This window comes from Hyperoodon ampullatus, assembly GCF_949752795.1.
Source record: "Hyperoodon ampullatus genome assembly, chromosome: 18".
NCBI lineage: Eukaryota > Metazoa > Chordata > Mammalia > Artiodactyla > Ziphiidae > Hyperoodon > Hyperoodon ampullatus.
Genome location: NC_136931.1, coordinates 1,207,893 through 1,220,217, shown reverse-complemented (window position 1 = coordinate 1,220,217; position 12,325 = coordinate 1,207,893). Strand labels below are relative to the sequence as shown.

At 62.8% G+C, this 12,325-nt stretch overlaps 1 protein-coding gene across 1 annotated transcript; it reads right to left on the bottom strand.

The window, feature by feature from the left end:
* Nucleotides 1-2,419: 2,419 nt before the first annotated feature.
* PABPN1L (PABPN1 like, cytoplasmic) lies at nt 2,420-5,190 on the bottom strand (the record flags this gene model as incomplete). Its single annotated transcript, XM_079723311.1, has 6 exons — nt 2,420-2,731; nt 3,252-3,339; nt 3,427-3,533; nt 4,008-4,188; nt 4,308-4,522; nt 4,939-5,190. 6 exons carry the CDS (start codon nt 5,188-5,190, stop codon nt 2,420-2,422), a joined length of 1,155 nt encoding a protein of 384 aa, XP_079579437.1.
* Nucleotides 5,191-12,325: the final 7,135 nt, after the last annotated feature.

The window sequence follows — 12,325 nt, the reverse complement described above, 5'->3', positions numbered from 1 at the left end:
CCGACGCCGCCCCTACTCAGCCCTTGGCTGTTGCTCCAGGTGCTTCTGCTGAAGGTCTGTCGTCCCTCCCCATCAGCACTCCTTCTCCCTTCTTCCCGGGCCAGACGGGCAAGAGGATCCGGCGTGTCTTGGCTTTCTCTGGGCACAGCTGAGAAAGTGTGGGTTGGAGCCCTGGCCGCCCACGTGGGCTGCTTGGGCCTGAAATCCACAGGAAAGGAGGGACTCAAGGGCCCACTCTCCTCGCAGTGGCCACACAGAAGGGATTAAGAAGATACTTGAAAAGGGACCAGTTCCTTGGGGTAGAAGCCTGTCTGCAGGTCCTTCCACAAAAGCAAAATGCACAATGAATGCACCAAGACCAATGCACATCCTCCCCAAGGAGGGGACTGGCGCAAGGTACAGAGCGGCAGGAGCTGGTGCTTCATAAAGTTCAGCTCCAGGAACTATGTCTGGGAGGCCTCCCTCTCCTGCAGCCCCCAAGTGCACGTGATCCAGGCCTGGCTCCGCCCTGAGCCACCCAGCAGCCTTGGCAAGGCCCCTGCCACTCAGCCCCTCCTACCCACGTTCTCCAGGGGCGGGTGGTGGTACGTGTGTGCGCGCGCGCGTGTGCACATGAAAACAGAAATCTATTCTCACATTTCTGGAGGCCAGAGTCAGAAATCAAAGTGATGGCAGGGCTGGTTCCTTCTGCAGGCTCTGAGGGAGGGTCTTTTCAGCCTCTCAGCTTCTGATGGCTGCCAGTGACTGTTGGGGTTCCTTGGCTTATGGACGCATCACTGCAACCTCTGCCTCTGTCTCCACGTCACCTTCTCCGTGTGTCGGTGTGTCTCGTACCCAGTGTGTGTCACTGGGTTTAGGGCCACCCAGGTGATCCAGGGAGATCTGACCTCCAGATCGTTAGCTTAATCACATGTGCAAAAACCCCTTTCCCAAATAAGATCACATCCACACGTACTGGAGATTAGGATGTGGATGTATTTGGGGGGGGGGGGGACTGTCGTTCACCCCACTACAAGGGCCAGTGCTGACCCCAGATCACAAGGGGAGTGTGAACCTGGCCAGATGGACACAAGGATGGAGAGCACAGGCGCGCCCTCCCGAGAAAACACTGGTGCTGGAGAGGGGACACTGGGGACTGGGGACTGTCCACCTGTGGATAGCTTAAAGACCTGATAATCAAAAAAGTACAAGGCTGGGGCTTCCTTGATGGCGCAGTGGTTAAGAATCCACCTGCCGATGCAGGGGACACGGGTTCGAGCCCTGGTCCAGGAAGATCCCACATGCCGCGGAGCAGCTAAGCCCGTGCGCCCGCGCGCCACAACTACTGAAGCCTGCGTGCCTAGAGCCGGGGCTCCGCAACAAGAGAAGCCACGACAGTGAGAAGCCCGTGCACCGCAACGAAGAGTAGCCCCCGCTCGCTGCAAATAGAGAAAGCCCGTGCGCAGCAACCAAGACCCAACACAGCCAAAAATAAGAACAAATAAATAAATAATTAAAAAAAAAAAAAAGTACAAGGCAAAGAGGGTTGCTTTAGAAAAGCCCAGGCTGAGATTTGTTAGTGGTTATTTAAGGCCAGGACCGGGTGTGTCTGCAGCTGGGCCCCAGAGCTTCCTTTCCCCGCTCCGAATGCAGTCAGAGGGCAGAAAGCACGCTGCACCCTCAGGGAGGGAGAGAGCGGGGCGTCTGCCGCAGAGAGGAGCGCAGGCAGGGCGCCCGCCATGGAAGCCCCTCTGCGTCCCTGTGTGATGAGGCCCAGGCTTGCGCCAGGTGCCCCGGGCGCACCCTCCTGCAGGGCCTCACAGGTGAGGACCCACAAGGTGACGTCTGTGTCACTCGTCATGTGCCCCGGAGGCCACCAGGCCCGGGGTGAGGCGCGGGAGCTGGCGGTGACGCTGTAAACCCCAAAGCTGCCGCTTGGCTGCCAGGAGTGAAGCGGGTAGAGCTGGGTCTGGGATCCACAGCCGCATCCCATCCCCCGCCTTCTCTGCACAGTGTGCACCGAGGCAACAGCGTCCAGGTGAGGCGAATAAAGCGGGACGGTCTGTTGCCATGTGCTTTTAAAAAATATTCAAGTTTAATAATTTATGCTTTACCAGTAAGACACACATTTCTACTTTTCTGTAAAAGGCGTTAGTGGAACAGTCCTGAGTATGCCGACCCGAAGCTGCCCCAACGCTGCCTGGGCCTCACCTGCCCGCAGCTTTGCCCGGTGCCCTCCAAAGCCCCGACTAGCCCGCGTGCCAGGCCCACCCCGTGCCCTGCTTCGTGACCGGTGGCTTCAGCCGTGGGCTCTGGGCCGTCCTCCCGCCGAGGGAAGGGGACGGATAGTTATTCTGCGCGGAGTACATGGTCGCGCGAGCAGCACGGCTGTCTACTCCTGACCCAGCCGCAGCCCCGCTCTCAAAATCGGGCCCTCCCTTCAATACGGTGAATACCACGGCGAGAACCTCCCGCGCGCCCCGCCCGGAGACAGGCCGGGGGGCGAGCGGCCTCCAGGGCTCCGCCCACCGGACCCAGCCAGGCCCAACAGAGCCCCGCCCACCGGGCCCCGCTCCAATAGGGTCCCGCCCTCCCAGAGCCCGGCCCACCGGTTCCGCCCCCGTGGTCTGAAACGGGCCCCGCCCTGGAAGTTGCTGTGGGGGAAGGGTCCCCCCCTGGCGCCTGGGTGTCCCCGAAGGCCCCCGCGGTCCGTGGAGCTGATCCCTGGTAAATTGGTTCTTTTGGGCAGCACCTGGAACCAAAGGCCGAGTCCGCCTGAGACCTCTGTTCTCACACCCCCCTCCCCAGCCCAGGGCCGAGACCAGGGCTAAAGCTGCCTCCAGGAAGCCTTCCTGGGTTTCCCTGCTGAAGGCTCACAGGCAGGTGAACACAGGCCGCAGCACCCACCAGGCCCTGGCGGCCCCAGGGCATGGGGCTGCCTGAGGCATCAGATCTTAACCTGTTCCCAGCCCCTGTCAAGCCAACATCTCCCCCTGCAGGGGGGCTCAGGAAGGAAGCCTCCCCAGGACTTACACCCAGGCCAAACCCACTGGGGTCTGAGGTGCCCCCAGACCACCCGGCGGATGTGCCCCAACACCGGACACTGGAGAAGGGTCAGGCTGGGGCAGATGCGTGTCCTCGGGCAGGTGCCTCAGCCTCTCCGTGCCTGCTTTTCCTGTCCCCTCAGGGATTAATGGGTTAACGTAGAGAAGCTCAGAGCAGAGCCCTGCACGCCCACCCCCGCCCCGCAGTGACGGGTGGGGAACACACACCTTGATGACCCGGCCTCGGAAGACGCTCTTGTCCAGCTCCACAGCGGCCTGGGCCGAGCTCTCGGTGGCAAACTCTATGTATGCATAGCTGGGGCAGGGCAGGGGCAGGTGTGGGCCACGCTCACCCACGCAGAGCTGTCCCCGCCCCCGGCCCCTCCCCAAAGCCCCAACTGACCCCTTGGGGTGTCCGGAGAACTTGTCGCACAGGATGGTGACCCGCTGGATCTCCCCGCAGTGGTTGAAATAGGTCTCCAGCTCCTGGGCTGTGCCCCCGTAGTCCACCTGACAGGCATGGACCCTGGTGGTGGGCCTTCTGCAGGGGCCTCCGCCTCCCAGGGTCTCCTGCAGCACGTTTTCTTGGTAGAGAGGGGTTGATTGGGCCCCAGGGTGAGGGTGGTAGCCTAGACCTCTACGCGCCCCCCTGCCGGGGGAGTGGACTGGATGCCCAGATGAATGCTCCCCACGTTTACTGGCCTGTGCAAAGGGCGCGTGGCTTTTTCACGTGGAACTCGTTGCCAATCATCTGCCCACTGGGAGATTTCACGTGGCAATCCCGAATGCCAGCCCACAGGGGGTCCACACTCCCTCACGGGGACAGCCCCTCACCAGAGCCCCCTCCTGCGTCTCCCTTCCAGGCCTATGTGGCTTTGGGGTTTGCTACCCATACCGTCCCTTCCTTTAATCCTCGCAGCCAGGAGGCGGCTGCAGACCCGGTGCTGCTGGGCCGACCCCATCTCGCCCCCGCACCCCGCTCACATTGCCCACGTAGACGGATCTGTGATCGGCCTCCACCGCCTCCGTGGGGCTGTCTGTGGAGAGAGGGGCTTCAGGACCAGGGGGCTGGTCCTGGGCAGGGGGCTCCCGGCAGCTGCTAAGGGCAGGCGCCTCACTTTGGTGGCTCAGTCCTCGCTCCTTGGGGAAGAGGGGCGCCTGGGTTCTTGGGGAAAAGCACCCCTTGGGGCCTGTCTAGACGGACCCACTGCCAGGCCGGGCCTCATGGAAGCCCTGGCCTTTCCCCGGGAGCCCACACTTTTCCTGCAGCAGCTCGCAGCTCACCCCCATTTACCCTCGCGCCCGAGGACTTGGGGGCCACGGCCCAGGGAAGGGGTCGGCCTGGCCCGCTGGTGCCTGCCTGTCTCGGGGCTCAGCAGCTGCCCGGCCAGGAGGGCCCTGGCGTCTTCCTCTTCCCCCTCTGGGCCCTGCCCCCCGGGCGGCTTCGGTCGCCGGGCCTGCTCCATGGCCCACAGCTTCAGTTTGATGGCTTCCAGCTCCTGCCAGCACACGGCCCAGGCTGAGCCCGGAGGCGGGACAGCCCCCAGGCTCCGCTGGAGGGAGGGCAGAGGGGAAGGGAAGGGGGCCTGACCCTGCCTGTTCTCAGGGTCATGCTAGGGACTTCCGGGGGGGGGGGGAAGGGAAGGCCACACGGACTCGGGCCTGGAGAGAAGCCCCTGTAATCCACCCCCAACACACAAAGTCCCCTTCAGGCCGGAGAGGCCCCCCTGCCCTTTCCAGCCTGTGCACAGGTGGGCGCCACACCCTCTTCCAGGCATGGGGACAGTGGCCCTCTTGGCCCTCTCACCCGTGGGGTCAGAGCTGCAGCCGTCCGTCCCCCTGCCCCCATGCACGGGGTTCCCCAGGTTCCCGAGTTCCCAGCCGGCCTCCACCAGGCGCTCTGCGCCGCTGTTACCTGGTCAGGTAACGGGCACTCGGCCAGGTCCCCCCTCTCCAGGAGAGACAGCAGGAAGCCTGCGTCTTCCTCGCGCTCTTCCGCTTCCCCTGTCTCCTCCTCCTCCTCCGTGTCTCCAGCCTCTGGGCCCAGAGGGCTCTTCTCGGCCCGGCTCCAGGCCCCCCAGCCCTGGGCCTCGGGGTCTGAGGAAGCCCTCCTGAGCCAGGCCTCAGTGGGGGGCGGGAAGAGAGCTCGGCTGAGGAAGGGCCACATGGCGGATGGGGCAGGAGGGGCCGGCAGCGGCTCCGCGCTCGCCTCCACACTGCCGGCACCTGCCTGCACCCTCCCGGGCTTTAAGCCCTCCCCCAGGCCAGGTGTTCCCACTAGAGGCTTCAGAGGCCTCTGGGCTGGGGCCGAGGCTCCACCCTGGCTTCTGGGCCCTGAGGGGTCAGAGGCTGGACCCCCGCCCCGGTGCCCTCTTCCTCACTGGCCGGCCCCTCTGGGACACTCGAGGTGGAGAGGGTGCAGCTGTGGTGCAGCCGGGAGGGCCTCCTGGCGACAGCTCGGCCTCACCTGCCACGATGCAGGAGCCAGGAAGCTAAGGGGTCGCAGGTCCCCCCACCTCGCTGTGTCACGCCTCCAGTGGCTGGCCACGGTTAGGATGACGCGGGCATGAGCAAGTTACCCGGATGTGCAGAGCAGGGAGGGGGCACAGGGGGTCAGAGCAGGCTTCCTGGAGGGGGTGGCATTTGAGCCGGCCTTCAAGGACTGGGTCAGGCAGAGCCGAGGCGAGGGTGGCCTGGGCGGAGGGAACAGCTTGAACAAGGCTCTGGGGGTGGGGGGTAGGGGGGTGCCAGGAGGTCAGCGGTTTCTCGGGCCAGGCCAGGGCAGGGTCCTGGGCCAGAAGGAGAGACATCCCTGCTCCTGACCCCTCCTGGATTCCCTGCGGTCCCTCCCCTCCCCGACCCCAACTCTGGGCCAGCCCTGAGGTGGGAACCACTTAATGAAGCTGGATCCCTGCCCGGGCCGCAGGGCACGATGATGAATCCTGTGCAGGTCAGGCCTGGATACTGGGGGCCTGAAGGCAGTTTGTCAGGTCCCGCCCCGTTCCTCTCTCTCCCCGAGAGCAGCTGCAGGCTTGTGTCCCGGGGTGCCCTGGTATCCTCCGTCCGTCCTCCCGAGCAGCTGCTCTGGCCTCTTCTCGCCCTGGCGTCGTCCTGGGGGAGCTCCTGCCATGCCTTTTCCATCCTCCTGACGTGTTTATGGGGGGCCCCTCTGGGCGCGTGTGCCCACCCAGCCCACATCCCACCCTCCAGACCATTGCTGGTAGGGTCTCTTCCCTGGGAATGTGGAGTTGGGGGAGGGGAGAGTTGCAGCCTGTGAACGAACCCTGGGGGCCGTGGATGGGGAGACGAGGCATGCGCCCTGGAAGGAAGCGGGGGACGCCGTGGCTGCCTTTCTCCTCCCGGCTCTGTTCTCACCTCCGTGGAGGCTGAACCCCCCCGGGCCCTGCAGGGAGAGGAGCCGGCCTGAGCTGGCTGTGCGCCTGCAGGCCTGGCCTCCCAGCTCCCGGCCCTCTTTGCCTGCAACACCCGCTTTTCCCCAGGCTGCACATGGCTTCATGCACTTGCATGTGCGAGGCTCCAGGGGGCGCTATTCTCACTGTGCTGCTGCTTCCAGGAAGCCTTCCCGATTGCTCCATCTCCTCTTGTGGCCACAGCGCCCGGGGCCTTGCCCTCTGTCTGACCTGTGTAAGTTACATGTCCCCAGGTCCCCCCCGCCGGCCAGAGTGCCTCAAGGGCAGCAGTGAGGACAGGGCCCCAGCCCAAGGCTGCCAGACGAGGACAGAACGCAGCTGCCGCAGGTCCTTCTCCCACGGCTCGGGGTACTCAGGCCCCCTCTCCTGTGGGCCGAGACCCCACGGAGGGCCCCTGGCCCAGGCCCTTCCCTCTACCTCCAGGTGGGAGGCGGGACACCAGGGCAGCTGCGTCCAAGCCAAGGGCCGGCTGGACTCGGGCCCGGCCCAGCCAGGCTCCCTCTGAGCTCAGACCTCTGCAATGGAAAATCGCCGTCATCCCCTCTGTGCCGGGACTGCTGACACACCAGGCCCAGCTGGGGCTCCGGCCAGCTGCCTGGCATGCGGACAGGCTTGCCCCCATGCTGGCCTTTCCAGTGACGCCTTTCAAAATACACCATGTTCCAGGCTGGGCTCGAGTATTAATAACAGCCCTTTCCTCCCAGGGGCCGCCCGTGAGCCCAGAGCCCTAGCCCTGCACACCCGCTGGGGGCGGGACCTGCCCTGTGAGCCGGGACACCACGTCTGGGACACCCTGGCTCCTCAGGGCCAAGGTGTCCACCCTCAGGGTCTTGTGGGAGGTGCCCACATGGCCACAGGCAGGGGGGCTCGAGCCCTTGAAGCCACGAGTGTGTCATCTGGGGTCCGAGGTCGTCCCGACCACCTCGAGGACACAACCTTCGAGAATTCACCCCACTTGGCGGGAACTCAGGAGGCAGAGGTCATCCGCCACGTCCCACTCACGCCCCGACCCTGCGCCACACGTTCGTCCACTCCCGTGGCGTGGTGCACCCCCTCTTGTCCCTCTTGCCTGGCACCGAGAAAGCCCCCCAACACAAATCTGGTGAATCAAGGTGTGAAACGGGCTTAGGCGGAGTCGCCGGGGACCCAAGGAGAGGCGGAGCCCGTGATGGTGAACGGCGGCTTTATTCCACGACACAGAACCCACGCGGCCGCGAACAGAGAGATGGGGGGACACGGGAGGGCGGCCACCAGGACCCTGCCCGGCACCGAGGAATATGACCCAGCACTCTCGGTCCAACCCCTTTGGGGGAATTAAAAAATAAAATCACATAAAAAGAAGAGGAAGTGGACAGTCAGTCCATTGCCCACGAGGCTGCGTGTAGCCGGGCCCCAGCTCCCGCCGCCCAAGCCCCTTGGCCCACGGAGGCTGGCCTGGCTAGGAGCCCCTTGTCCTTCATTCTAACGTTTAAAGCCAGGCTCCCCTTAAGTCCTGACGTCGAGTTACTGCTCTAAGGGGTCTCTGGGGAGGCACTCCAGGGTCCAGCTGAATTGAAGCAAATGCAGCAGGAAGCAGGCAGATTCCAGAGTTTTCTGGAACGCCGGGGACTGTGCAGGCTGCTGCCCAGACGGCCGGCTCCCCGGGCCTCATCCGTGCACAGTGTCCAGGCTCCTTGCATCCTCCTCTCCCTCCTCTCCTGCCAGCAGGAGGTGATCCCGTGGGGGGCGCTGGAAGAGCCCCGTAGGTCACGGGAGCCCGCAGGCAGGTGTGGGGCTGAGGGGCCCAGGGAGAGCCGGGGCTGGGAGAGTGTGCTGCGTCTCTAGGGCCACAGGGACACCCACCCCACCAACCTGGGCAGGGGCTCTGTTTACAGCTCTCCAGCTCTGAAGGGTAATTTCCAGCATCTGGGACCCCTGGATGGAAGACGGGCATAGGGGTAAGGCAGAGCCGGGCATGAGCACCTGGAAGCAGGGGCTCCAGGAGCACCGGTGTCTTAGGGAGGCCAGCACGGGGCTCTGTCTTGCCCCTCCCTTCCTGGGGACACCTTCTCCAGGCAGTGACCCCTGGTGACAAGGAGAGGAGTGGGTGGCACCAGCCTGCAATGTCTGGGACTTGCCAGTGAATGTGCGCTCCCAGACTGGTGGTCCCGGTCACAGGGCCCCTGGGCAGCTGTGTGGGCCACCTCCAGCGCCTCTCCTGGCCCACGGCCACCACACTTGCTAGGCGGGCCCAGCCTGGCCAGAGCTGTTGCTAGGACATTGGTCCAATCTGCCCACGTCTGCAGCAGACGTGGGCAGATTATCTGTCCCCGGAGCAGGCCTGGACCAATGGGAGGGGCACTGGGAGGGGGTGGCCGAGGCCACGGGGGACCCAAAGCACCCCCACGGCTTTGGATCACTGAGGGAGTTGGTGACGCTACACTGGGTTCTGCCTGGGGATGGACTGAGGTGTGGTCGTGTGGGTTAGATGGGAGACACGTGTGTGGTGTGCAGACAGGTGGATGCTGAAAGGATGAACGGGGGACCAAGTGATAGCTGGGATAGAGTGATGGATGGATACATGGACAGATGGACGGGTGGATGGAGGGATGAGTGGATGGGTGGATGAACAGATGGATGGGTGTATGGATGAACGGCCAGGGAGATGACAGGATTGGTCAGAAGGGTGAACTGATAAAAGAAAAGAATCAATAAGTCATTGTAGGTAGGCTGAAGCGCTGGGCAGAATCATGGCCACACAGACACGCTACAGTGAGCTGGGACAGGCAAGGTGGGAGGTGCAGGGACGGGACTTTGGTGTCATTCTGAGGATGTATTTGGAAAAACTGGCAAATAGGAGGAAGTTAGGGCCTGTCCCAGCCCTCTCCACGGTGTCACTGGGATGAAACCAGAAGCAACGCCCCCTCCCACCTGTGCCCCTCCACCACTGGACCCCTTGGGCCCTGAGGCAACCCCACAGGGCGGCCCCTTCCCGGGAGGCCAGCTCCTCTTGTACTACGGCCCTTACCCTCCTGGCCCCAAGGCCTTCTCCAGCTCTCCTCTCTTCCCCGGTAGCACCCAAGGCTTTCCTTTGGTCCTGGGGATGGGAACCCTCGTGATTCAGACGGGGTCTGGGGTGTGCCAGCCTTTCCACACGGGGAATGGTAGGCACTGGTCTTTGCCAACAGAACACCCCCCAGACACCACCACCTGGGGACAATGACACGTCCTAAGAGAAGGGCCAGAGAGACGAGGGGGTGGGAAAGGTCGAAGGGTCACACGTCAGGGGGCTTTCCACCGGGGCTGAGGGGGCCCAGGCGCCAGCATCTGCTGTCCCAGCCTGTGCATCCTCCCTGACGCGGCCCTCCTGCGGTCGCTTTGGCCTCAGAACAGGGTAATGCTGCCGTTTTGGTTTGACTGGGTGGGGAGGGAGGGTCTGCGAGCAGCCGCATCTCACTGAGCTTTGGGCTCACCAGCGTGTCCGATCTCGGCCCCTGGGGAAGAGACCCTCCCGCGCACACCGACGGCCCGTAAGCTCAGGAGGCAGCGGGGCAGGCCGGGCTCTGAGCTGGACCCCCTTCTGTCCAGACGCCCTCTTTGCATAAGAAAGGCAGGGGGAACACAGACCGCCAGCAACTCCAGCTCCGGCCGCCTCCCCACTCCCCGACCACAGCTACTCATTGGGAGTTTGCCTTCTCCGTGAGCCCTTTGGCCAAACAGGGCCTGAGCACAGCGACCAACAGACATGCCGGCTCCCAAAGCACGGAGGGGGGCCCTGGACGGAAGGAGCCACCTGCTTCGTGTGACCCAGCCCACACCCGGCAACCACTAACACGGCGCCCCCGTGGACACCCCCTCCCGCCCCCTCTGGGCCTCAGCCTCCTCGCTGCCAGCCGCCCAGCCCACCCGGCTGCCACCCTCTGACCCTGCAGACGCTCTCTGCTGGCAGGGGCTACGTCTGTTGGCCTCTGGCCGGCCCCTCGTGCCAGGCTTCTGCAGCCCTGGCCAGAGGCAGGTCTTGGTATATGAGATACAGGTATGGGGGCCACACAGGGAAGATGGCCTTTCCTAGCTGGCTTGAGGTGACCTCTTCCCAACAGCTGGGGTGGGAGGGGCCGTCCCCACCTCGGACCCTCAGCCTGTGGTCCAGCCCTGCAGGCTGGTCTGGCCCGATGCCACCAGCTGGCCAGCCCTGGCGCGCCTGCCTGTCCTCAAAGGGGACCCTGGGAGGGGAAGAGGAACAGAGGCCGGCAAAGCACACCCGCGGGGCTGCAGGTGAAGGGATCCTCCCAGCCAGGACTCACCCCGCAGTCCTGACATCAGGGTCTCAGACCTCCACAGCCACACCCCAGCGCACCCAGGGCACCACCCTCCACCAGCACAACCTCGTGGGAATGGAGTCCGAGGGGGAGAGGCGGGGCTACGTCACAGCAGGTGCACAACTGCCCTTCTGACAGGTCCAAGTCTTGCGAGAGAGAAAGCAGACTGGAGACGTGATGGGTGGGCGCCCACTGCCTCACGAGAGCCGAATCCCACTTGGCCCCTGGTCTTCTGAAACCCACAGAAGTGAGCCTCTGAGAGGCAGGCGGCCCTGCAGCCCCAGGCAGCCCGGGAGCTTTCTGGAGGGTAAGATAGGTCTAGCTCGATGGTCAGAGTTAGGGCTCCTGCCAGGTGGGGTTCGGATGGCACCTGGTCTGTGTGCCGACGGAATCCTTCCTGGCAATACACAAAGGGCTAATTCTTACAACTCTGAAAAGTAACAGCGATCAACAAACCCGCTGCTCGCCACAGGACCGCAGTTCAGCTTTCTTTGAAAACCTAGTTCCTGAACTTTACATACTTCCATGGTTTCTCTTAATTTTTTTTTTATTTGGCAAACATCTCTTCTTTATTATCATCATCACGAATATCATCATTTGGACCTCTGCAAGGACTATATACATTCACATTATCGCAGACCATTGACTTCTTGCCTCTCGGTGGGGCCCCTGGGCACCCGGTTTCAGTAGCTGGTCACTATTGCACTCCAGTCCAGGGAACTCCTTACAGCCACGCAAGAAAACACAGATCGGAGACCGTGTTTGCTGTTTGTTCTCCCACTGGGTACAGATCAGAATTTCTTTATTCCTTTATTTCCTCCTTGAGATCGCTGGGGGAGTTGAGTGGGGTGGGGGGACAGGGCTAGGCTTGGCGGGGGGATTTCGGAGAGAAAACATCCCCTGAGGAACAGCTGGACAAAAATGCAGGGTTATATACAGCTGATCAAGTCTCCAGAAGGGGCGGGGAGGGCGGATTGCTTTTCTTTGTCGTTTTATTCCTTTTTCTGCAAAAGTGTGGAGCTGCAGGAGACACAGGGCTGGGACGGAAAGACGAGGTGGGCGGGAGGCTTCTCGGAGCGGGCAGCAGAGGTAGAGGAGGACACGAGAAGCAGTTGAAGGCGCAGTGGCTGTCTCCTCGCGCTTTGAAAAGCAGTCAAGAATCAACCCAAAAGATTGTCACAGTTTTGTCTCAGAATTATGTTCTCTCTGGGAAGGACATGTGAGCACTTCTTTTTCACAAAGGGAAAGAATGAAATGTGACGGAAATTCACAGATGGAGTGAGGACAGACGAGGTACCCTCCCTGCACGTGTGCAGACGCACGCTGGGCGTGCCCCGGGTGCACACGCAGACGGGCACACACGCGTGGGTGCCGAGGGCCGAGCTTCTCACCCCACCCGGCCCCGGCGGAGGTGCTGCCGTCGAGTTGAAAAGAAAGAAGTCACTTCTTGTTGGACAACACACTTCAAACCCCAACATCCCAACCCCCCTGAACAGAATCAAAGCAAAAGACCGACATCTGAACAAGCCCAGGCGTAGAGTAAAACAGTGAAATAAATACTTTGGCAGTGACA